General features: G+C 40.0%; 1 protein-coding gene across 17 annotated transcripts in view; it reads left to right on the top strand.

Annotated features, from left to right (window-relative positions):
* Window positions 1-26,294, top strand: part of mycbp2 (MYC binding protein 2) — a 306,540-nt gene that overhangs the window by 84,319 nt on the left and 195,927 nt on the right. For all 17 annotated transcript variants that reach the window (XM_062533688.1, XM_062533704.1, XM_062533694.1 and 14 more), the window contains 9 exons: window positions 274-478; window positions 4,021-4,174; window positions 11,267-11,439; window positions 17,498-17,623; window positions 17,862-17,989; window positions 19,069-19,160; window positions 20,197-20,331; window positions 21,771-21,854; window positions 23,427-23,523. In XM_062533688.1, coding sequence (XP_062389672.1) covers window positions 274-478; window positions 4,021-4,174; window positions 11,267-11,439; window positions 17,498-17,623; window positions 17,862-17,989; window positions 19,069-19,160; window positions 20,197-20,331; window positions 21,771-21,854; window positions 23,427-23,523 — 1,194 coding nt within the window. The remainder of the gene's footprint in view (window positions 1-273; window positions 479-4,020; window positions 4,175-11,266; window positions 11,440-17,497; window positions 17,624-17,861; window positions 17,990-19,068; window positions 19,161-20,196; window positions 20,332-21,770; window positions 21,855-23,426; window positions 23,524-26,294) is intronic.

Genomic DNA, 26,294 nt, shown 5'->3' with positions numbered 1-26,294 from the left:
GACATGCCCACTCTGGCTCACAGGGAAAAACAACTATTTTGAAATGCTCCAAACGGTTCAAATGTTGGTTCATGAATGGTTGGTTTAAGCAGCGCTGCCTTGAAGTCGGTGGTGGGGGCCAAAAAGACCAATTGTCGAAAATGTTAATGAATTCCAAGGGAATGTTGAATTACTCATAATTATGTGCAAGTACTGTGACAAGACGGAATATCAGTATAGTTCTAATACTTTGTTACAGATTTGGTCAAGAAACTTAACTTTCTCTCTTCACAGAAAGGGCAACTTGGTCGGCCCATATTGGACATACCATACTGGAATGCTAAGCCTTCTCCCATGCCCAACATCGGGGCCAAGTATGGCCGTAAAGCAACATGGATAGGTGCCAGTGGAGATCAGACATTCCTTAGAATTGATGAGGCGCTCATCAACTCTCATGTTCTTTCCACCTCTGAGGTCTTTGCCAGCAAGCATATTATTGGTAATGTGTATTTTTATATATTATTTCTCCATTTTTCGGTCCTATACAGTTTGACTTATTTCAAGGCGTCTCAGAATATTACCCTCCTTCCCCCACCATCATATGGCGTCTTAATAAATGAACTTTTATCTAGCACTTTCTTGTAAAATCACTTGACTTAAAAGAGAATTCCGGCCATTTTTTAACATAGATTTCTGCTCTCCGAGGTCACTCTGGGGCAAAAGAGTAGCAATGTAGCTGCTCTAGCTGTGGGCTGCAGCAACTCAAGCTAGGTAGCACCAGTTTTTTTTTCTGTGACCTGGAGAAACAGAGATCTATGTGAAAAATGGCAGAAATTCTCCTTGAACTCAAATTAGGTATGTGCCTAGATTATACTAAAGATCAATACCAACTTCTCCCCCCACAAAATTATGCATAGAAGTGTAACAATGCATGGATACATGTCCATGCATCCACCTAATTGCATGAATGTGACACATCAGTGTGACTTGCATCAAGGCTTACATCTTCTCCACATACATTTTTTCTCCTGTCCTCGTAAACTGTAGATGGTGGCATGCAGGCTTGTTGCAGTCCACCCTACATTTGAGTGTTAATACATCAGCTTTGACTTCTGGCTATCCAGTCGCCATCAGAGTAGTGGTAGAATGTGGTAATTTTCTAGCGAAGGAGTGGTAGAGGTAGCCTTTAGCTGATAGCAGCTAAAACAATACACAAGTCTCTCAGTTCGCTTTATCATCTTACCTCCGCAGTACAGCTATTTGGCTGGAAATGTTAACATGTTGTAGAATTGTTTGCTGTGCTTGGGTTCAGCTGTGCTGCCACATGTGATCATCTAGAACCATACAATAATAAAATGATTCCACCTATAAAGTTAAATCTGTGTGAATATCAGTAGCCTATGCTATTTCAAAAGGCCATCAGCATAATTAGCATTGCAACTGACAATGTACTGTAGGAATTGTAAAATGAGTGAAGATAATGTGACGACTCAAGTGCATGTGTAATTTATTACAATGGTAGGAAAACTCTGTCCAGCGTTGCCATTAACAAAAACAGCATGAAACATAATTTCAAGTCCCAGACATGTAAAGGGACAGCGACCATGACATGAGCCTACCCCACAATAGACTACCCTACAAACAGTGTGTTTAGAAGACAACTGTGTGTAGAAATGCTAATCTTGTTAATAGTGAATTATGCATATAGCATTCACAGTTAAAGCTTTTAAATGGCCTAAAGATCAGCCGACTGCTAAAGTGTTCTCATTGTCATGGTTAAAAGGAACAGTAAGGAGGTGTTCACACTAGGTTTTTACAGAAAACACTTGACCTGGGTGTTTTTTTAAAAGATAAAAAGCCAACAGGTTTTTTTTTTTATTCCCCGAAAACAGCACGGAACGTTAATTTGAATTCCCATGACAACTGCTGGGGCCTGTACTATGAAGCGGGGTTACTGGCTTAGCTGGGTAACTTCGAGAGTAAGTTGATCACGTGTGGCGTAACTTCCCGGTTAACCCGTACTACGAAAGGTGGATAGGTTTTAACCTAGGTATGCTGCCATGGCATTTTACGCTGCATCTCAAACCTGCTCCGAGCAGGTTATGATCTTGGTTAACCCGAGGTTTGCGGTTAACCACACCCCACAATGTCGACGTAGGCTACTTGGAAGATACATTATTGGAACGCAATTTGTAAGCGCCTCTTCGCAAGGCGAGAGTTTTTAAAGACCGCCAGAATCTTTCTCCATATAATATTCTCTATGAAAGATAGCCTATACATTCTCAGCCGAGGGAATTCGTTGCATTTCAGCTGATCGAGGCAAAGTGGAGGCTATAAGCATTGGCAATATAACATATTTTCATAATTAAGAAATATTAATGCAAGCTATAACTAGGCCTATAAACCCTCTGAATGTTCTTGAGTTTCATTTTCACCTGCTGCCAGCGGCACTGCCGTTGCATCTAAAATGTTCACAGGATAGGCAGACTAAATCAGTCAATGGGGCTAAACATTCAATTATCCTTTATTAATATTTATTAATATACATGGCATGAATTGTGTTGCATCTGTAGGACTCTTATGAACTCAAAATGTATTTATTTCAACACATTTCAGACATTCCGCAGGCTATTAATCCTCCGTAACACATAGGCTATTTAAGGAACATGAAATAAAACTTTACTTTCATATATCCGATCTGCAATAGCCTACGTTGCCAACAGCCTTGTCTTGCTTTGTTTGCTGCCGACGTATTTGATGTATCGTAAAGTGGGTTTTAATTCCTCGCAACTTTTTTATAATCATTGCTCATTCCTTATGCGTAAAATAGCGTGATCGCGTCATCATTAAAAGAGGTGATTTGCGCTGCAACCCGCCCATTTTATGTGAACGCTCACCAACTCCGATGAGGTTAACCCCAGTTCAACAAATCAACTTCTTACTCAGCGTCGTAGTACCGATTAGCACCAATGAAGATACCCAGGTTTTGTCAACCCCGGTTTAGCAAAGTAACCCTGGGTTACATTTGGGTAGGTTGAGCTCCCTTCGTAGTACAGGCCCCTGTTCTAGAGGAAGCTGGGTGAACCCTGCCTGAACTTCCGGGGAATTTGAATTTCGCCCGGCAGCTCAGGCTGGAAACCAGCAGATCTATTTTTGCTGTTTACTGCCAGAACCTTTGGCTCCAATCAGAAACGGCCATACTTTAGTCCTGGCACGCTATTGGCCGGTGACGCACCGAAAACGAAACTTTAGCGACGCGAAGTGCAGTAGAAATAAAGAGCAGCCTCGCCAGACTAATGTTCAATCTTAAAAGATTGAGTTTAGTATGGTGAAAACCAGACTAGTTCTAGAGCACAAGTACCGTTACGTTCATTGCTACTGGTTAGCCTAGCTTGCCAGGTGAGCGGACGAAAACTGAAAATGAATATTTATTATTATGGCCCAAAATCTCCTTATGGTAAATGTTATGGTATAACTTGTTGGTCATGTTCTATAGCTCTACGTGTTCACTCACAAGAACAACTAGTTGTTCGGCTGGCATCTTTTTTCTTTGTTTTGGTCGCCATTTTGTTTTCTGAAAAAAGAACTTTCAATAAAGTTTCACTATGACGCAAAACTCTCGTTCATTGGTCAGCTGTCAAAAAACCACTTGACGTGGGGTGTTTTTTCTTGGAGAGTAGAAATTTCTCAACTTGAAAACCACCCAGGGTAGGTGGAAAAAAACGCCGGTGGCGGCGGTTTAAAAAGCGCCCAGGACCATTTTTTTTTTTTTTTTTTTTTTTTTAACTCTCTGTATCATAGGTATATAATGTAAAACATCCAGCCGCAATCGGAGAAAAAACCTCCTAGTGTGAACACCCCCTAAGGAATCTCTGAATGAAACTTGTGATTTACACTCCTGTGATGCATGGAAAGCATTGCAAATCCTTATGTTGTTAGAGAGCATTTCCAGGCTTTTGTTAACTTCTTTTCCAAAGGTTTTTGTGTCCTTCCCTGTTAGCAATTTATTGTAGTGAAAAAATATTTTCTGATCCTCTGCAGGTCTGGTACCAACTTCAGCATCAGAGCCACCTCCTTTTAAATGTCTATTGATCAACAAAGTAGATGGCAGCTGCAGAACCTTTAATGATTCAGAGCAAGAGGACCTGCAAGGATTTGGACTGTGCTTAGATCCTGTATATGATGTCCTCTGGAGGTCAGTCAGTCTTATTGTCCAAGGTTTTAGTGTTTTTTTTTTCACTCTTTACAATCTGTGACCTACACTATATTGCCAAAAGTATTTGTTCACCTGCCTTGACTCGCATATGAACTTCAGTCACATCCCATTCTTAATCCATAGGGTTTAAAGGTTGGGTACGGAATTCGCAAAACGGCCGGCAGATTTTGAATACATACAACCTCAAGTCCCGCCCTCCATGCACCAACGAAAATTATGCGCGAGAGCGAGCCAGGCTAAATGAAATGCCAGCCTGGCGTCTACAGCACTATGAGCTCTAGTCTCCATACAATCGCCCACATCAACTTCCCCAATTACATTCTTTATTCACCTCCAAAGGGTTGTAGGTAATAGTTCCACAAATCAGACAAGGTAGATGATTTTATAGCCTACATTATGGTAAAAGCACCTTAGTCTACCAGCCCTTTCGCTCAGAAATTCTAAAACAACGATGCATTTTAATACACCAAAATAACGTTTGATATAGGCTACCTTACATCTTTCAGTAGCCATAGGTGTGTATATTTGAACAGAATCTGGTTTGGTTCTTACCAGGGCGTTTATCTTCTGAAATATCCGAGTTTAGTGCTGGCCCGCTGGTTCGCCTATTCCACTGTAGCTCCAAGCGGTTAAGTTTCGATTTCATGTTTACAACACTCTTCGAGTCACGGTAAAATGTAATTTTTTGCTACATAGCTTATTTATTGCGTGGGTGAATGAGTTTCCGTAGGTATCCGCTGCCTTAGTATGTATAGAAATGAAGTGACACTGACACATACAACTTGGGGAACATTATGGGACGTGTAGCAGGCCTAGTTAGTTTAGTTTCAGCACTGACTCGCGGTCAACAGCTTTCGTGCTATGTGCACGAACGGGTCGCGCGTGCGGGGAGGGGGAGGGGGAGGGGGAGGGGGAGGGGGAGGAGGAGGGGGAGGGGGAGGGGGAGGGGGAGGAGGAGGAGGAGGAGGAAGAAGAGGAAGACAGTTAGATTGACAAATGAGCTGTGAAATGATGGTATGGGGTTTAGAATACTATTGGCTGGAGTTTTTCGAGCCCTGCCCGTTCCGCAGATGATTGACATGTTTAATTTCCATTTCAGTGCTTCCAACTCAGTGGCTGTAAGTGGGTTAGGAATAGGATTTCAAGTGATTTTGCAAAAATGACCAAAAAAGCTAATTCCATACCCTACCTTTAATATGACGTTGGTCTACTCTTTGCAAATACTGTGTACATCAGATCCCCTACAACATATTCAGCACCGTCGCAGCACCAACGCTGCAAAATCTTCACATGATCAGTAGTGTCAGGACATTCACTTGGACACCGTAAAAGCACAACAGGCAGTATTATCTTGAAATTGTTTTCTGAAAGTCATGACAAGGTTAATTGTTTCAAATCCTTGCTTGGTCTGTTATTCAGGACATAGGTTACATAAAGGTTACATATCAGGGGATTACATGCCCAAAGACAAGCCTGGAGCCCATACGTTCTGAAGTAGCCTAGGCAGTAGGCTAGGCTAACATTACGGCTACACCCTAGCAACACCCCATCCATCCAGGTTCAACTAGCCAAAAGTACTCGTCCCATCAGCACATCACCAATGAGTGGAATCTAAGCTTTCCCATGATGTTAGTGCCAAGTTGTGGTGAGACATGGTTTGTGAGAAAAGTATCATTGAATTGATATGATTTTTAATCGTATTTGCATTCTGCACACAGCTCCATCAGATCCATTCTCCACAGATCCCTCCATCATTCTATACCTCCATCATTATCATTCTATCCTGCCATCATTCCATACCTATATCACTCTATCCCTCCATCACTCCAACTCTCTATCCCTCAATCATTCTATACCTTCATCACTGTATCATTTTATCCTGCCATCATTCCATACCCCTATCACTGTATCACTCTATCTCATCATTTTGTACCTTCATCTCTATCCCGTCAACATTCTTTACCTCAATCACTCTATCCTTCAACCCCCCTTATTCTATACCTCCATTACTCTACCCCTTCATCATTCTATCCCTTCATCATTCTATACCTCCATCACTCTATCCTTTCATCATTCTATACCTCCATCACTCTATCCCTTCATCATTCTATACCTCCATCACTATCCCTCTATACCTCCATCATGTTATACTGTACCTCCATCACTCTATCCCTTCATCATTCTATACTTCCATCTCTATCTCTCCATCATTCTATACCTCAATCACCCTATCCCTTCATCATTCTATACCTCTTAGAGATGTGCGGATGGACTATTATTCTATCCGCAACCGCATCATACAACTCATCATCCGTCCGCCATCCATCTGCACCTACGTTTTTTCAGAACCGCACCCGCCCGCCATCCGCTATTTGTTTAAAGGTATATGGGTGATCCAAGACGCTGTTGCGACGCGAGAAAGCTAGGTCTTGAAACGGAGATTTGTTCTATGTATTTTTCACATTTGTGAACTTTATACTTTTTGAGATATTTACGATTTAAGAGTTCAAAAATCCCATAGAGTTAACGTTGAGACGCTTCGACGGCAAAGATGTATTGTTACGTAGTGCTCATTAATACGGAAGCCGAGAGAGGCCACGTCATGTCATTATTTATTTAACCTCGTTATCTCGAGATATCGAAATAATAATTAATTTGTGATCTCGGGAAAACAACACAATTAAGTCGAGATCTCGAGAAAACAACGCATTAGTGCTCACACGACTGACATCCCCTTTTTGCTTGACTTAGCTTCTAGTTTGTAGCCTAGGCTCCATCGGCTTGTCTGGAATAGGCTAAGCGACCAGCTGATGGGAACATTTTGATCAGGGGTTGACGCACTGCGTCTCATAATTGGAAATAATTTTAAGATTAGTCTGTGGCAACTACGCATAACTATACGATCTTTGGCTATACGTTTCCTGGTCGTTTTCCTGTGATCACGGATTAATTGTGTCGTTTTCCCGAGATCACAAATGAATTATTTCGATATCTCGAGATAACGAGGTTAAAAAAATAATGATATGACTTGGCCTCTCTCGGCTTCCGTACATTAAGCTGTACAGCTGTATCAAGATCCTTAGAAGACGCAATCTAACGTTGAAACCATGCCACAGAACGTTATCTTCTTGTCTCCTGCAGTAGCCTACTCATATCTTGATTTGCTTGTCGTTACAGTAACCGGTTAGCTCTAGGTGACGTTATCAATCGTTACCTTACCTAACGTTAATGTAAGCACTATATTTAGCTAACGACAACCAGCTCACAGCTAACGTTTCACGTCGGGACCGGTTGCACCAACAGGGTCTAGCCCAGTCTTAACTCAGCGTCCTAAGTGAAGTCCAACCTGATAGACATGCGAGTTGCACCATTTAGGTTTAAGCCTTCTTCTCACAGCCTTTTCTACAGTAGGCTACAAACTACATTGCTATCATTCTCATGTTTGTTTGTTAGCAAGCTAGCATTCGTGTTTAGCTATATGTAATATGGTTGTGTACATTAAAATATCCTACCATAAGCTAACGTTACATTTGTTATATAATTTCCTAGGCCTACCTGTTGCTGCATAGCATCATCGTTGATTGTATTCCGTATTCCAATGAGGTCTAAGCTCTTACCCTAGGTTTTTACCTGCATTAAAGTATAGCTGCTATGTTTGTAAGCTTGGCAATCCTACCAGTCGTTTCACTGTAGGTGAACTTCAGTAGCCTACCAACTCGTTTGAAGTTGGCAACTTAATTTCAGTCTTTTATTTTAATAAATGAAGAGATTTTCCGAAATAGGGCCTAGCCTACTGTCCACAATTGTAATGCATTTTCATAAATCACTTTTCAAGTAATTAAATAATTCAAGTAATTTCAGTGGAACTGTAATTGGGTTAGGCTAATTATTTATCTATTCTAGCCTACTGTGTCATATGTTGTCTTCTTAACATATACAATGTTTTACACAGCAACCTTTTTACATTTACATGCAATGGTAATTCCTTCCATGGAATTACATTTTCTAGTTTAAACTTGTTGTTACATTTGAGTTTGTCATGCACATTCACTTACGGCGTTGCCATCTCTGATAGTAAACAAAGCAGCATGCACTGCATAGACACAACTAGACCAAATTACTGCCTGACGAGAATTTGAAAAGTGTGCACGTTTTTATCGGATGTAAGTAACAATATTTAACACTGTATTATTGCTGCTTATATATATTTGTTTCATTTGATCGGTTCATCACTATCCTTCTATCCCTCCACCATTCTATATCCATCACTCTACCCCTTCATCATACTATACCTCCACCACTCTATCCCTTCATCATTCTATACCTCTATCACTGCCCCTCTATCTCTCCATCATTTTATACCTCCATCACTCTATCCCTTCATCATTCAATACCTCCATCACTATCCCTCTATCCCTCCATCATTCTATACCTCCATCACCCTATTATCCTATCCCTTCATCATTCTATCCTTCTCATTCTATACCTCCATCACTTTATCCCTCTATCCCTCCATCATTCTATACCTCCATCATGTTATCACTCTATCCCTTCATCATTCTATACCTCCATCACTATTAGAGTTTAGATCGGGCCCAAAAAATCAAGCCCGACCCTCCCCGAACCTGTGCACTTTGTGTCCGAGCCCGGCCCGGCCCGACTAGGGTTGGGACTTTAGATGAACTTTCATGTTCGACTAATCATAACGTTATTGAACAATTAATCGATTATTTGCTAAATCATGACGTCACGTGGCATTCAGAGCCGTGTAAACATTTGCCCCCACCCATCACTCCCACATGTCCAACACGCACACAATTGATATTAATGATGATATTGAAAAAAATACCTTTATCAAGAAATAAGTTGTTTACAACAAGATGTAAACTTTATTTTACAGGGCATTATGCCATCTGACGTAGGTCCTATTTGAACATGTAGGCTAGCGATTGCAACGGCCACTGGTCATCTCCGGTGCTGGTTTCGTTATGGTTGGATGAACATTTACCTTGCCGGTCGGCTCGTTATCTTATCACTTTCAACTTCACTTGCCGGCAGCTCGCGAGGTAATCGTTCAAACACAGGTTATCCTACTGGTATATTGGTGATGAAACGAAGGAGGCTTGATGTCTCGGAATACCAGTTTAATAGGCTTCTTTTCGTTTATGGACATGCTTCACAAAACACTTCTCCCGCATTCAATAACATAACACACACTTCTCTAACCCCCGCACTTCACGTTCTAACCACAACACTTTCTGCTTACGTTTTACTAGGTACCCTGTTCCCATGAGCCCCTAAATAAAGAAGAGGTCCAGCACTTCTCCTCGCTCGCTTCATCTCTGCTTGTTTTTGTCAAGCACGCAAAATACCGGAAAATGTTGCTGTTCTCATATTGCGCGAGACTATAACGAATATTCATTAGGCATTGCTTTTAGTCGAATAAATTCTTAACAAACATTATTCGATATTCGATTATTCATTAACAACCCTAGGCCCGACGCATTAACTGTAATAACGAGCCCAAGCCCGATTTAAACCCGACAATTTTTTAATACGTGAGCCGCTGTAATTGACCTTCTAACTACAATTCCGAGTTGTTTGAACTACAGAAATCTGTTTAGAATTATCTTAATGAATAATGCAACAAGGACCAAGCATGTAAACTGCGTTGTTTGTTTATTAGGCTACACAATGTACCATATACAGCAGAGCAGTGATGCGTGCGAGTGGAGGAGACGCTGCGCATGACATGTGTTGCATTTTTTAACTTGTGCAACTTTGTACACATTTAGTTAATTTACTAAATATATATATATATGGATGCAACATGAGTATGCAATACGAGTCTCGAATTGGATTCCATGCAGGGATTTGCTATGATCTCAAAACCGGATTATGAATGTGCCTTGCATCTAAACACATGATTGGATTGTGAACATACTATGCCACAAAAGCACACAAATCATGTGGTAAGTCGAGCTAAATTTAGTTATTATTTTGCTGTCAATTCGTCTGTTTTATAGCCTAACCCAGAAGGATGTATTTGGTATCAATGGATATCTCTGTTTCTCCTCTTTCATCTGGCATGCGTGCCATATCATGGTTCGCGAGTATTTGCGGTTGACTGTAAATATGATAGAAATTGTCATACTTGTTCGCTAAAGGTCTCATCTCGCTGCAACTAATAATCGCAGAGCAATGTAACAGAGAAGCATGGGTGTGGTTTTTGACACATGCACTTTACGTCAATCGGGCTCTAAGGGCTAATAAAGTAACGTTACCAAAACGCAAATGCTTGATCAAGGGCCCGACCCGACCCGGCCCGAGGATTGTGGCGAGAAATATCGGCCAGGGTCAGGGTCGGGCTCGGGCTCGGGCAGAGAATCTAACCTCTAATCACTATCCCCTCATCATTCAGTACCTCCATCTCTCTATCCCTTAATCATTCTATACCTCAATCACTATCCCTTCATCATTCTATGCCTTCACTATCCCTCTATCCCTCTGTCATTCTATACCTCCATCACTCTATCACTCTTAACCTCTATCCCTTCATCATATAGGTGTGATCACACAGTATACCACCTGTGTGATGACAATGAATTATGAAGTGCAAAAAGTGCAAAAAAGGCTACAGAAGATATATTTCCATCCTTGGCGCAAGAGGCTAGTGCTCATACCATGTATGTGTCTGTGAGCCCACCACGGAGACCCAGGTTCAAATCCGACCTGTGGTCATTTCCTGATTCCACCCCATCTCTCTCTCCCACTTACTTCCTGTCTCACTCCTCACTGTCATACATGAATAAAGGCAAAAACGACAAAAAGAAATATTTCCATCCATAGATAGAAATAGCAAATCTAACCTCTGTACCCCCAGACCCCCAGACCCTCTTGCCTTGGTTTGGTTACAACTTCTGGCACGTAACAGCACTACTGCTGGAAAAATGTGTAGGGGAAGCACTGCAGATCAATCTGTCTAACTACTACTTGCATTGTCTTGTGTGCAGTAAGTACTGTTTACTATTGTAATGCTCTAATGCCATCTTCTGTCATCTCTTTTCTCAGGTTCTTACCTGCCACACGGGAGATGTGGTGCTACAATGCTGTCATTGCTGATGCACGTGTGCCTGCGACGTCAGACATCCAAGGGCGCTGTAGTATCCTGAGCCCTGAGTTAGCTTTGCCCTCAGGGCCCCATGCCACAACAACCCGCTCCCATGGGGCCCTGCACATTTTGGGTATGGCTTAGCTGAGAGTATTAGTATTAATTGCCACTTTTTAATATCAGAAAGCTCACTTTTTGAAGCTTTCACTTGACAAGAACTAGAGCATACACTATATTGCCAAAAGTATTGGGTCACCTGCCTTGACTTGTGTATGAACTGAAGTGACATCCCTTTCTTATTCCATAGGGTTTAATATGACATCAGTCTACCCTTTGCAGCTATAACAGCTTCAACTCTTCTGGGAAGGCTTTTCACAAGGTTTAGGAGTGTGTTTATGGGAATTTTTGATTTTGATTCTCTAATTAATCCCAAAGGTGTTCTGTTGGGTTGAGGTCAGGACTCTGTGCAGGCCAGTCAAGTTCATCCACACCAAACTCTGTCACCAATGTCTTTATGGACCTTGCTTTGCACACTGATGAACAGTTATGTTGGAACAGGAAGGGGCTGGGCTTGGCCCCTTAGTTCTAGTGAAAGGAAATGTGAATGCTTCAACTTTAACCAAGAAATTTTGGACAATTCCATACTTTGGGATGAATGTGAGCAGAGAGTCTCCTCGTCCAACATCAGTGTGTGACCTGACAAATGCGCTTCTGGAAGGATGGTCAAAAATGCTCATAAACACACTCCTAAACCTTGTGAAATGCCTTCCCAGAAGATTTGAAGTTGTTATGGCTGCAAAGGGTGAACCAACGTCATATTGAATCCTATGGATTAAGAATGGGATGTCACTTTAAGTTCATATGCAAGTCAAGACAGATGACCCAATACTTTTGGCAATATCCTAACATTATTGTGCACTCCTTTTATGGACATTGTCTCTGTGCTCATACTTGTTCCAAGTAAGGAATAATGGATGACACAGCGGTCCGGTATCAAAAGTTAATGTACTTTGAGATGTTAATAAGGCCAAGATGTAATGCTTCGTGGCTGTTACACCTCAAACGTGCATTAATGTATTGTGGCCGTTACACCATGAATAATGTGTATTAGTATCTGAATTCCGTGGTGTCCATAATCCAATTTATACCATTGTTGCCACGTCTGTGTTATGTTAATTTGCTTAAATAATTTGCACATTCTTTACAAACAAAATGGTTTGTAGTTTGACATATTTTAAGGATACACTAGCAAATGATTTTAAGAGAAGGTGCTAGGTAAGTCGCTTTATACTGAAAACAATACCAGCTAGATATTTTGATCTTGATATAAGGTTAATAACACATGGTTAGATTTTATTAGATAAGCAGTTTTTGCAGTGGATTCTGTTTGGCATCCAAGCCAAAGCATACACTGACAAGCATAATGTGACAACTTCTTCATAGGTGTGCAAATATCTGAAGGTTAATTGAGGTTCTAAATGCATAGGAAATGGTGTGCTCTTTTGCTCACAAATATGAACATCAAAATAAGTATGGCCATTAAGCTCATATTGTCAAGAGTTATAACAGCTGTATCTCAAAAATATCTTGGAAAAGTGATTTTTCACTAAATTATGTAAAAATATGAAATTTGATAAGTATTATACAACGCCCTCCACAATTATTGGCACCCCTGGTTAAGATGTGCTCTTTAGCTTCTAATAAATTCATTTTTTTCCCAAATAATATAGGACCACAATGAAAAAAAGCGTAAAATCCAACCTTTAATACAAGTGCATTTATTTAGAAGGAAAAAAAATCCCACATTAAGAAATAATTATTTTACATCAAATCATGTGTGCCACAATTTGCTATTTGCTAATAAAACAGCACCTAAGCTTGTCTTATAATGTTTCACAAGATTAGAGAAAACAGAAAGAGGGATCTTCGACCATTCCTCTTTGCACAAAGTCTCCAAATCATCCAACGACCTGGGTTCTCTCCTCTTCAGCTCACCCCACAGGTTTTCAATGGGGTTGAGGTCTGGGAACTGAGATGGCCATGGTAGGAGCTTGATACGGTGTCTGGTGAACCATTTCTGTGTAGACTTGGCCATATGTTTAGGGTCATTATCTTGCTGAAAGACCCAGTGACGACCCATCTTCAGCTTTCGGGCAGAGGCCACCAGATTTTGAATTAAAATGTCCTGGTATTTCAAAGCATTCATGATGCCATGCACCCTAACAAGGTTCCCAGGCCCTTTCGAAGAGAAACAGGCCCACAGCATCACCGATCCTCCCCCATACTTCACAGTGGGCATGAGGTGCTGTTCTGCATACTCATCTTTTTGTTACGCCAGACCCACTTAGAGTGTTTGTTGCCAAAAAGCTCTAACTTTGTCTCATCTGACCAAAGCACACGGCCCCAGTTGAAGGCCCAGTACCGCTCCAGACGTTTGTGCTTATGATTTTGAGTGAGAAAGGTTTTTTTCCGTGCATGCCTCCCAAACAACTTGTTGGCATGTAGATAGGGCATGATGGTTGTTTTGGAGACTTTGTGACCCCAAGATGCAACCATTTAATGCAATTCTGTAACAGTGAGTTTTGGAGATTTTTTTTATTTCTCTTACCATCCTCCTCACTGTGCGTGGTGGCAAAATAAACATGCGTCCTCTTCCAGGCTTGTTTACCACTGTTCCAGTTGTTTTAAACTTCTTAACGATTCCTCTGACCATAGATATGGACAGGTATGCGAGTGGCTATTTTCTTGTAGCCATTGCCTTACTTGTGAAGGTCGACACACATCTGCCTTACTTGAACAGTGTGTTCCTTTGTCTTTCCCATGTTGAAGAGAAATGGCCTCTGTGTGACGTCATATTTACAGCCCAGGGAAACAGGATGTTAAGAATTACTAAATAAATGTTCCTACATACTCTGATCGACTTTGTAAACTACTGTAGAAATGACAGAAATACTTTAACTACATTTATTTCCTAGGAATTGTTAGGGGTGCCAATAATTGTGGAACAGGTGATTTTATGAAGAATGATTATTTCTCAGTCAGGGATTTTTTTTCCCACCCTAAAATTCACTTGAGTTGTCGATGGAATTAATAAGTTAAACCCGGTTCCAAAACAGAACCGGTTTTCGATGCCCAACCCTAGTAGGACCTAAACCATTCCAGAGCAATGCCTCTGACACCAACACAGTGCTCAAGACGGGAGATTAAGAGATTGTGATCAACGTGTCAAATGCTGTGGTGAGGTCCAGTAGGATCAGAATAGCAGAATCTCCAGAGTCTGTGGCTAATAAGAGATCATTGAAAACCTTAAGAAGCGCAGACTCAGTGCTATGGAGGGCTTTAAAACCAGATTGAAGAGGTTCCAGGATATAATACCATGTTTATCTAAAAAGGACTGCAGCTGTTGAAGCACTAGTTTCTCAAGAACCTTAGACAGGAATGGGAGTTTTGAGATGGGTCTATAGTTTGAGAGGATTGTGGTGTCTAAGTTCCTTTTTTTAATCAACGGCTGTACAATAGCATGCTTAAATTTCTTTGGGACGGCCCCTGAGGCAAAGCTGCAGTTCATAATGGCTAATATGCTGGGACCTGTAATCTCAATTGTCTGTCTAGTAAGCAGAGGAGGAACGGTGTCTGTTGGACCAGATGAGATTTTCATTTGGCCAATGGTTTTACTCAGATGAGACAGTGATATAGGCTCAAATTGACTGAAAGTTGCAGTGTAGGTGATAGAAATGGAAGGGTCAAAAGAGGGCGGGTTTATAAGAGCTCTAATACTGGAGATTTTAGAGACAAAGTATTGCAAGAATTTTTCACTACTCATTGCAGAGATGTCTAGCTCCACAGGCTGGTTGTTATTAAGAGCAGTATTGATAGTATTGAAAAGAACACGTGGTTTATCACAGTTATGTAGAACAATATCTGAAAAGTATTTGTTCTTTTCTGATTTAACGGTTTTCTGGTATTTAACCCATGTTTCCTTCAAAATGTCTAAAAACACATGTAGTTTATCCTTTTTCCATCTGCGTTCTGCCCTCCTGCACTCTTGCCTGACTGACCGAGAGGTGTCAGTGAGCCAAGGTTCTTTTTTTGTTTTAGGGCGAAGTGTTTTAAAAGGCGCAACACTGTCCAGGATGTTAAGGCAGGTAGAATAGAAAGAGGAGGTCAATTGTACTATGTCCAGGCAGACAGGAGTTGATTGAGCCTCAGCAGCACTCTCAAATGCAGCAGAGAAACGAGTAGCGGTGGTGGAATTAATAATACGGCGCCGGCGTGCAGAGGCGCAAACTTTAACGTCATGAGAGAGTAAAGGGAAATCAAATGATACAGGCAATTTAGTCTGTGAAACTATAGCTCATATACTTCATGCATGATGAACAATGTCATTGTGGATTTGATATTTTGGCTTATATTCAGCAAGCAACTTATCAGTGCTAAGGTTATTTGACATTACTATACAAGATATGTAGTTCAAGTTAATTTTATCATCGTGCCAAGAGTCAGAGACCATCAGGTGATTCAACATTAGGGGTTTCCTAGCAGCCACGAGCACAATTCTGTCATTCAGTAACTGAGCGATGAAAGCAAAGGGCAAAGCTTGAATTTCAGGTATGTCCCTCCTTGGCTAATGTATTCTAAAAATGCAGGTCGAAACATGGCTGTCGCCATACAGACGAATCGCTCGGATGTATTCTGAATGGCAGATTTTACACTTACGAGAATACTTTGATTTGTTGGTGGAAGTACTTACACATGAATGACCACATATTTTTGGAAGAAAAAAAAAAGCTAAGAATTTATTCAAAATGTAGCTAAGAATTGATCCAAAAAGCTAGACAATGTAGTTTTAAGGTGCCATGTCATGTCTACTGGTCTTGGTCTACTGTGTTTTATCAAGTCCAGAGCCAATACAGTCTACCAGAAGATATGAGAGAATTTATGCCTCCATTTCAATATTAAAACAAAACAAAAAAACACTTGAAATATTTCACTTTATTTGTAATGAATCTAGAATATATACACTTTTTAAAATAAATTATGGAAAACATTACTTTATCACAATATATATATATATATATATACAGTGGGTATAGTAAGTATTCACACCCATGCTAAAGTTGACTAAAAAGAGGAATATAAAATCATCTTTTGAGAATTGATTGTAATGCCTTAATTCAAAAAATGAGTAAAAATCAAACCGCTAAGGACACTAATTTTCTTTGTGATTGAAGAATGTATCGTAAATAGATAAATGTTCTTCCTTAAATACAGGTTGCATAAGTATTCAACCCCTATGTTAAATTCCCATAGGAGCAGGAGGATTTTTTATATGTTTTTATTTTTAAAGGCCAGCTATTTCATGGATCCAGGATATTATGCATCCTGATAAAGTTCCCTTGGCCTTTGGAATTAAAATAGCCCCACATCATCACATACCCTTCACCATAGATAGAGATTGGCATGGTGCTTTTTCCAGTTAGCCTATTAGCCTGTTTGATTTGCATTGAGCTCAATGAGCATCAAACAGGCTAATTGGCTAACTGGAAAAAGCACCATGCCAATCTCTATCTATGGTGAAGGGTATGTGATGATGTGGGGCTATTTTAATTCCAAAGGCCAAGGGAACTTTATCAGGATGCATAATATCCTGGATCCATGAAATAGCTGGCCTTTAAAAATAAAAACATATAAAAAATCCTCCTGCTCCTATGGGAATTTAACATAGGGGTTGAATACTTATGCAACCTGTATTTAAGGAAGAACATTTATCTATTTACGATACATTCTTCAATCACAAAGAAAATTAGTGTCCTTAGCGGTTTGATTTTTACTCATTTTTTGAATTAAGGCATTACAATCAATTCTCAAAAGATGATTTTATATTCCTCTTTTTAGTCAACTTTAGCATGGGTGTGAATACTTACTATACCCACTGTATATATATACATTTTGAGATGCACCTGTATAGCCATTATCCCTAGCCAAAGACTGATATGGTAAATAAATCAACAGCAAGTTTCCTGTATCTATTAAGCCTATACTAAATTTCTACACTTTACTTTAGTTCTACACTAAAAATGTTTTTTTGAAGTCTAGGACTAGTCTGAATCATGTAAACGAAATCATAAAGGAAATCATCCTTGTATAACTCTGCCAAATATTTATGTTCCTATGAAAATCTGTCTCTACAGGGTGTCTTGACACATTGGCTGCCATGCAGGAATTAAAAGTTGGTGTGGCCTGCTCTGAGGAGGAAACACAGTCTGTGATGAAGGTCTATTCCAAAGAGGACTACAGTGTAGTAAACCGCTTTGAAAGTAAGAACAATGTAGTTATTCTGTGTATGTAACAACTAGATTTTTTTTATCTTGATGTAAGATTAATAACTTGGTTACATTTGATTGTATAAGCAGTGCATAAACCAGCAATTTTTGTAAGAGCTTTGTAAGATAGCAATGCAGGGTGTTTTAAGTTCCTTGTGTACTTGCAATGTTTAATAGCATCTATGTAGCCTTCACTCTGATTAACTGAGCATCTGATGAATGTTCTGCACAGGTCACGGTGGAGGCTGGGGGTACTCTGCTCATTCAGTGGAGGCTATCCGTTTTTGTGCAGACACAGATATCCTACTTGGTGGACTTGGTTTGTTTGGTGGCCGTGGAGAATATACTGCTAAAATCAAGGTTAGTCAAGGTTAGTTAGTGTCTTTGAAAAAAATGCTGGCTTTTTATATGATAATGTGTACTGTGCGTTTTAAATGAACGAATGAATGAATGAATTAGTTAATTACTATTTAATTGAGTTAGTTTGTTAAAAGTCCCATATTATACTTCTTTTTCAACAAGTCTAAATAGACCTATTGGTTGCGCCAAACATGTCCCTGAAGCTGAAAAATTGCCCTCAGATTCCACATTATCAGCAGCTCCATTCTTGCCAGATTCATATGCTGTTTCTGGGGCCTGTTGTTGGCCACGCCCCTCTCAGGAACTGATTCCATGTTTATGTCAACGGGCAGCATGGGCGATCGGGAATATGACTCGGTGATGTAGGAACATTAAGTGACATTAAACTTTCCCTTATTGTGATGTCTCAATAAGGGAGATCTCTGACTAGTTCAGAGAAGTGTATATTTTCTGACATCAACCTCTCTCAACTAACCCACAAAAACGGAATGCACAGTTTTGTTTCACACCTGGAGTGTTTGTAGAAGCATCAGAATGTGATGTGTTTTAATGCAGTAAAAGACCCTGGTGTTAATTTTCGCTGGATGTAGGCTTTAATGGGTTTTTTTTAGAAAGCTACTTGACATGGACACATAAACTATAGAAGGATGATACCATAAAGGTTGATATCATCGGAAGTGTTCATGATTTGTACCTTGTTTTAAGTTTGGTTATAACTTAAACACCACCACATTGTCTGTCACTGACGTCTTCATTTGATCCCTACCATAGCTCTCTTTTCCGAAACAAAGTTGCTGTCCCCATCCCATCCCACATTCTTATTAGTTTATATTTCAAATAAATGTTAAGGTTGGATAAGCACTTTTGAAATGATAATGCAATAATTCTGGCATAATAAATTATGTGTATATCCCACTAACATGTAAAAAATAAAAACGGTGTACAATGCCATGGAAAATACTCTTGAAGGTGGATACAAAGAAGGTACAAAGTGCAGGCTGAGGCTGCATATCTAAGATTGTCCATGACTTGCCATATTGCCTAGTGACTAAACTGCTGATATTTTGTTTATATTGCAGATGTTTGAGCTTGGCCCAGATGGGGGTGATCATGAGACAGATGGCGAGTTATTAGCTGAAACTGATGTACTGGCCTATGACTGTGCTGCTAGGTAACTGATTGTGTCAATTATAAATAAAAGATACAACACATTAGAATTAGTGCTGTGCGATACTACGGTATATATCGTTGTACGACAGAAACATGTCTATCGTACGATACAGTCCTCTACCGTTTATATCGTAATTTTAACGTGTGTGGCTGTGACTGCTCAGACAATTAAACTGCAGGTGCGTTGCCGCTTCTCGCAGCGGGCAACGAAAACTTAATTTACTGACTCGGGATGGGTGGCCAGGCAAATGAACGCAGGCAGCTAATAGTAAACAAATTAAACTTTTTTGACGTTGGCATAAAGACTAGTGTTGCACGGTGCACCGATACAACAAAAGTATTGCAATACCCTGAAATTAAAAATGTCACAACACCTAATGTTAGCCTACTTTACAATACGTTTAAGAATGACTGTGTTCTTCTGAAGAAGCGGTGTGCGCAAGGCAGGTCTCCCCTAAAAGCTAGCTTGTGGCTGTGCGTCTTTCCCCCCGTCACACACACTGGTATGCGCAGCAGTGCTATTAACAGCGAGACACTGCTGCTAGTTTAAGTGATGCTATTGTAATACACAAGTATAGGCTAATATCAAGTTGATTTGCTCACTTGCATCTCTCAAATGTGTGTTGCTAACCAATCTAGGCTATGGCATTTAGATCATTTAGGCTTACTATTGGGTTTAACGTCATTATTTTCTCTCACATATTTCTTAAAGCGACAGGCACTTAATTACACCTACTGTACACAACCACAACTGTTAAAAAATGTTTAGAAATTATAAGAAAAAATTGCATTCATGTGTGGATGTAAATATATAATTTTAAGTAGAAATTCTATATCGGGATATATATCGTTATCGTGGTATAGAATTGCCTATATCGGGATATAACTTTTTGTCCATATCGCACAGCACTAATTAGAATGCGGTTTAAGATGGATTTTATAATAAAATGTTGTGAGAATTAAACTACACTACACGTTTTAATCAATGACAACCAAGCTGATTACTGTCAAAGCATTATTGGGCTTTTCCTCAACAGGGAGAAATATGCCATGATGTTTGATGAGCCAGTGCTGCTGCAGCAAGGGTGGTGGTATGTTGCATGGGCTCGCGTGTCTGGCCCAAGTAGTGACTGTGGCTCACATGGCCAAGCCACTATTACTACTGATGACAGGTAAATGCGCCCTGCAAACATGTCTTTTTGACAACATTATTAGTTGAATGTTGAATGTGAATGTAATGCTAAGTTTGAGGCACTTTGATTATTGTGTTATGTTCTGATATTGTTGGTAAACCTGTTTTAAACACAGTCATGTTTGTGGACACATGTTTGTATTATGTATGTGTCGTATGTACTGCGTAAGAGTAAATTACATTTTCTTCAATTAAAGCTGTTATATGCCATACTGCCTTTAAGCCTTCCATTTCAATCTCAGACTGTCCTTAAAGGGATATTCCGCCATTTTTGGAAATACCCTCATTTCCCACCTCCCCTCGAGCAAAACAATCAATATTTACCTTGTTCCCATTCATCCAGCCATTCTGTGAGTCTGGCGATACAACTTTTAGCTTCAGCGTAGCATAGATCATTGAATCGGATTAGACCATTAGCTTCTCGCCTGCGAGCTTCATGTTTAAAAGTGACTAAGATTTCTGGTAATTTTCCCATTTAAAACTTGTCTCCTCTCAAGTTAGAAAGTGTAATAAGACCAACTCAAAATGAAAACTGCCGTTTTTCTAGGCTGATTTGACATGGAACTACACTCTCATCTGGCGTAATAATCAAGGCAACTTGCAAACTACTGGCACTACTACTGCTTGTTGTCTATGGGGACTATTTTCAGATGCTGCGTGATATCACTGCGCCCATGGTACGTTTGCAAGTTGCCTTGATTATTACGCCAGATGAGAGTGTAGTTCATGCCAAATCAGCCTAGAAAAATGGCAGGTTTCATTTTCAGTTGGTCTTATTGCACTTTCTAACTTAAGAAGAGACACGATTTAAATGGGACAATTACCGGAAATCTTAGTCACTTTTAAACATGATGCTAGCAGGCGAGATGCTACTGGTCTAATCCGTTTCAATGATCTATGCTAGGCTGAAGCTAAAAGTTGCATCGCCAGACTCACAGAATGGCTGGATGAACGGGAAAAAGGTAAATATCAATTGTTTTGCTCGAGGGGAGGTGGAAAATGAGCTTATTTCCGAAAATGGCGGAATATCCCTTTAAGATGGTGGCTTTAGCTGTAGAGTGTGGGACTGAACATCTAAATAAGTTACAGAAGGGAGAAAAGGCCACACTACATAGCTTCATTTTATTGCATAAATAGTTGAAATAACAGTTGAAATCTGCGTGTGGCACACATTTTTACATGCAAATTTTTAAATTTTCCTGCTTTTTGGTCCTCACGTCCTTGTGTATGTGTACTGTGAAGTAAACAAGTACACATAGAAATGTGATTGCTGTAGGATTATGAGTATTATGTGCAAATCAATTGTGGTGATTCTCTGAGATATGGGAGATAAAATAGTGAATTTAAGGAAAATGCTATACATTCGCTAGAGCTTTGACTTAACAATAGTTAGTGGAAAATGTCTATTTTCGATTGCAGTGTGATGTTTCAGTTCAAGAGCTCAAAGAAGTCCAACAATGGTACTGATGTGAATGCAGGCCAAATACCTCAGTTGTTGTATAGGTAAGTTTTCTCTTCTACTTCTAGCAATTTATCATTTCTCATACAAGGGGCCTAAACTTGAAAACGGAATCTCTTGGCGATAACAAGTGTATGCACACAGGATGCAGATCTTGGTCTGGACGCACAAGGGCAGAGCCAGACTGAAGTTGATTAATAAAAGATTTGGTTAAAGTCAACCAGTAACAGTGTTGAGCAATACCTTTTAAATGGAGTGTCAGATGAGAGTACAGTGTTTTACAATAGCCTTTGAAAGGGCTCATAGAATGGATGAACAGGCTATGTGATCTTGCTCTGTGATGTTGCCATAGTTGGTATGCAACTATGGTCTGTCTAAATAAATGCTCAGATGTTATTTTATAAGCCCATTTGCAACCATTATAATTAGGCTGGAGAATCAAAAGGTCAGTTTTAGCAGATTTAGCACCTCATGGTTTTCTGGACATCCAAATGCATAATGAATTACCTTGCAGTCAATGACCATTATCTCCCTCAACAATGGAATTCCCTTCTCTGGTTGGCTGATGGGGTGGCCATTAACTTTGTATAACCTGCTACCTTCGAAGTAGTTCCAATGTGTTGCCCGTATCACACTTGAATATTAATTCGCCAAACTCGTTGCGAAGTTTAAATGAACTGTCACGTTGCATCCAAGCTGAAATACAGACGTGCAGAACATAGTAACATTGTAGCTGAGCTATCTTGGGTGGCAGTAGGCTAAGAAAATTAGCGATCTTTCAAAGTTAACGTTCATCAGAATCCTAGGATATGCCTGCTTGACAACGGGAGAGATAGAACTAACGACTGGCTTTTGGCCGTAGCAACCAGCCATTTAGAACTAACGACTGGCCTTTGGCCATAGCAACCATCCATTTAGAACTTGTAACGGCAGTTTTGTCCTGCAAGTAGAAAGTTGTGGCGGAAAGTAGTTCCACAATCAAGACAGTTTTAGCGATGTAAACGTTTACATTGTAATAGGAAATTAACACTACACAAGTGGCAACGGTGGACTAAATATACATGTGATGAATACAAACTGGAGATAAGCGGGATAACAGCCTTCGAGGTCGACCGGTGCTGTCTATTGTTCTCAGGCAGTTGGCAGACGTCGGAAAAGTTACTAATGTGGAGGTTACTCCTTCCTACTGTTCCCACACTTGTTTACTGCATTTTCCATGTTTTTCAATAATCAAGATTACGAGTTTTAGTGCTCACTACATCTACGTTACGAGTTTTAATACTTACTACATCTACAGTCAAACCTAGAAAGTAACAGTTATGAAAACGGACTTCCTTTAGCTGAACTGCGTGAAGTGGTGTGTAAAATGTCAATATTGCTGGTTGCATGTCTGAATAGTTCTACAAATCCCTTGGCATAAAGGGAATGTTGACATTTATAAGTTGATAGATAGATTTTATTTATGTGATTGGTGTATTCAAATTCACCTTGCCAGAGAGGTCTCATCCATATTAGTCCCGGCCTTGATTTAGTTTTCCATTGGGAGATTCTGTTCTCAAACTTGGGCCCAAGGTCTCTTAATAGTCTTTGCACTTAAATTGCCATTGTTCCTGCAGGTTGCCATCTAATGATGGTAACACAGCAAAGGGGAAGCAGCAGACCAGTGAGCCAGTCCACATCCTGAAACGCTCTTTTGCAAGGACTGTTTCAGTGGTAAGTTGAAACAAATGCAACAATTGTGACAGGCTTGTGGGGAGATATATTGAGGCTTGGGTTGCTTTAACATTTCTTAAAACCTTAGGACCTTCCACAGTGTTAACGCCACATGTACGTTTTAATGCCAAGCCATTGGGTCCTGTACCTATATACTAAGCTTGGTGTTGATACGTGAAAGAGTTGCTGAGATATGAGCTCACTTCCTGTTACCTGTGAACATTTAGTTTCACTTTTGATAATATCCAGTATGGTGGAAAGTCCCATGTGACCTAAATTGATGTCATGGAGTGCATTGAACTCTGCATCATCCACGGGTACCAAATATACCTCAGTGTTTAAGATCTGGTAACGGTTAAAATGTCAAGCGCATGGATGTAATGCCAACCTTGACACATTGGTGGCGCTAGATCACTTGAGGTGCAGAAAAATTGTGAAATGAATCATGTGACTTTCCCCAATCAGTGTGCCAAATTTCACAACTTTTTACCACATAGTTCTATGAGCCGCCATGGACTCCCATGGCAGAGAAAGTATAATAATAAAATACTAACAAAAACAATGGGGTCCTTCAGCTTCGCTGCTAGGCCCCCAATAATAAGAAAACGTCCCTGCTAGGCCCCCAAATACAAACAATGTTATTTAGTGCTGTCAAAAAAATGGTCGAGACCGTTGGTTGAACTGCAGCCGAGACCGAGTGACAACGGCCGAGTCTTTTAGGAAGCAAGTCTGAGTCGAGACTGAGTCTTAAAGGAGTCAAGGCCGCATCAAGACCAACCAAAGAAAGAGGTTTTCATAATTTACATCACCAAGGATCATATAACAGTTAAATTCCCAAAGGGTAGAGATTGTTGGCTACAGGAGCAGTCTAGCACACACTTGTCTAAATAACTTCTTTTCTGATTTACTTTAAGACAAGGTGGTCAGCTGAAGTAAAAAATTAGTAGGCTGTCAGCATTTCATTAATGTTGAAAATGTTGAATTTTGACACTAATGACAGCAATATACCTGGATTTCACATTCATTGTATCAGATTTAATTGAATCAGCAACCAATTAAACATCATTAACACAATTTAGACAATATTATACCTTAAAAGTTTACAACTCCAATGCAGGGCCTTTTGTATCTTTCAAAACCTTTGCACTGCTCAGCATAGCACCATAGGATATATTTTAAAGCCAGTCAATATTATAGTATTCTATTAAAACCAAGAATATTTGCAATGGTGGATATTTTAGAATATATCATGAAATAAAGATGAAACTGTATGAAAATGTAACATTGCGACTGTATGGTATAGTTAATGAATTGTGATTTAGTAGGCTAAAGCTGCAATTCTTTGATTGAAGCTGTAGGCCTTTATTGTGCGTGCCTGTTGCTCATATAGCCTAAGAGAGCCGGAACGTTTTTAATGCTTTTTAAAATATAATTAGCGAGATCGTACCGCATTGAACACTAATATTTTGTCACTAGCAACCAGATCTGTGATCTGTCAAATACAGTTGCATGTTCAGCTCTGAACAAAAACATCCAGGAATTATTTCTACAAAACGGAAACATGCGTCCCGCCCGGTCGGGATGAATGAAACTGGCATGGGAGACAAGAGGCTATAGTTTAAAGTTTAAACTAGCCTGTGTAAACCTCAGACAATTTACAACACGTGAATGAATAGCCGTCACAAGTTGTTGTTAGCTGTAGGCTAGATGGCACAAGTATTTGTCACAACAAATTACAAGATGCAGTGGGCTATGCATTCATAGTAGACGAGTGATTAAAAAAAGAAAAGATAAAGCGTTCAAAAGTGTTATGCCGCTCATCCCACACATTTGGTAGATTCAACGGAGAACCATTCCTGTGAGAGTCGTCAAATCTAGCTAGGTTTAGGCTATTTGTGTTCGCAGTCACTCTGAGATATGCGTGGCAGTGGCACCTGACCTGATATCAAATACTCATGCTGAATGAGCGCGTCGCCTGTGCGCATAGGCCAACTCGATTTTGAAAAAGTTTATTTTTTTATGCGTTCTACAGAGAAGGGAGACTAGCGGCTACGGTTTGGAATGACATGGAGAAAACATGACAGAGTAATACGGCGAATATCACTATACATAATATATTTATTTATTTATTTATTTATTCATTCATTTATTTATTTATTGAAGACGCTAGTTAAGGCGGCAGCCCTGTGTTGTTAAGGCGGCCGCCTTAGCAGGAAAGCGCTGCGGGAAACCCTGGCGTTAACTCAAAAAAAATTTAACGGCGTTATTTTTTTATCGGGAGATTAATGCTCTTTCTGACCTGTGACAAGTTTTTTCATAAACTGCTGTGGCCACCTTAAAAAAACTACAGGACCCGGCTGTAAACCAGAAGCAAAACAGTAAGCGCGCCCCACAATGCCATTGTTTAGATGTCCAGCGGAAGACGTTAAAATGGACGCTGCTAACAAACTACTGAATGGAAAGTTTCGTTTTAAAACATTGCCAGGGTCAGTTGATAAGAGCTAGCTAATTAGCTGGTTTGAATTGCATTGAGCTCAATGAGAATGAAACCAGCTAATTAGCTAACAGCTAATAACTGACATAAAGCATGCCAAACTCTTAGTATGTTAAAGAGGAACTATGCAGGATTGACGATTTCATCTCTGGTTTCAGTTTCGTTTTTCGTTTTCGCTCGTTTTATGCTTGCATATTTCTCTGCAGAGCTTCCCCGACAGCTTTAGCGTGTATATTTATACATATATAGGCTATAAATATATATATATTGCAAGCGT

This window comes from Sardina pilchardus, chromosome 4 (genome assembly GCF_963854185.1).
Source record: "Sardina pilchardus chromosome 4, fSarPil1.1, whole genome shotgun sequence".
NCBI lineage: Eukaryota > Metazoa > Chordata > Actinopteri > Clupeiformes > Clupeidae > Sardina > Sardina pilchardus.
Note: the sequence above shows the minus strand (reverse complement) of the source record. Positions and strands in the feature narration are given on the sequence as shown.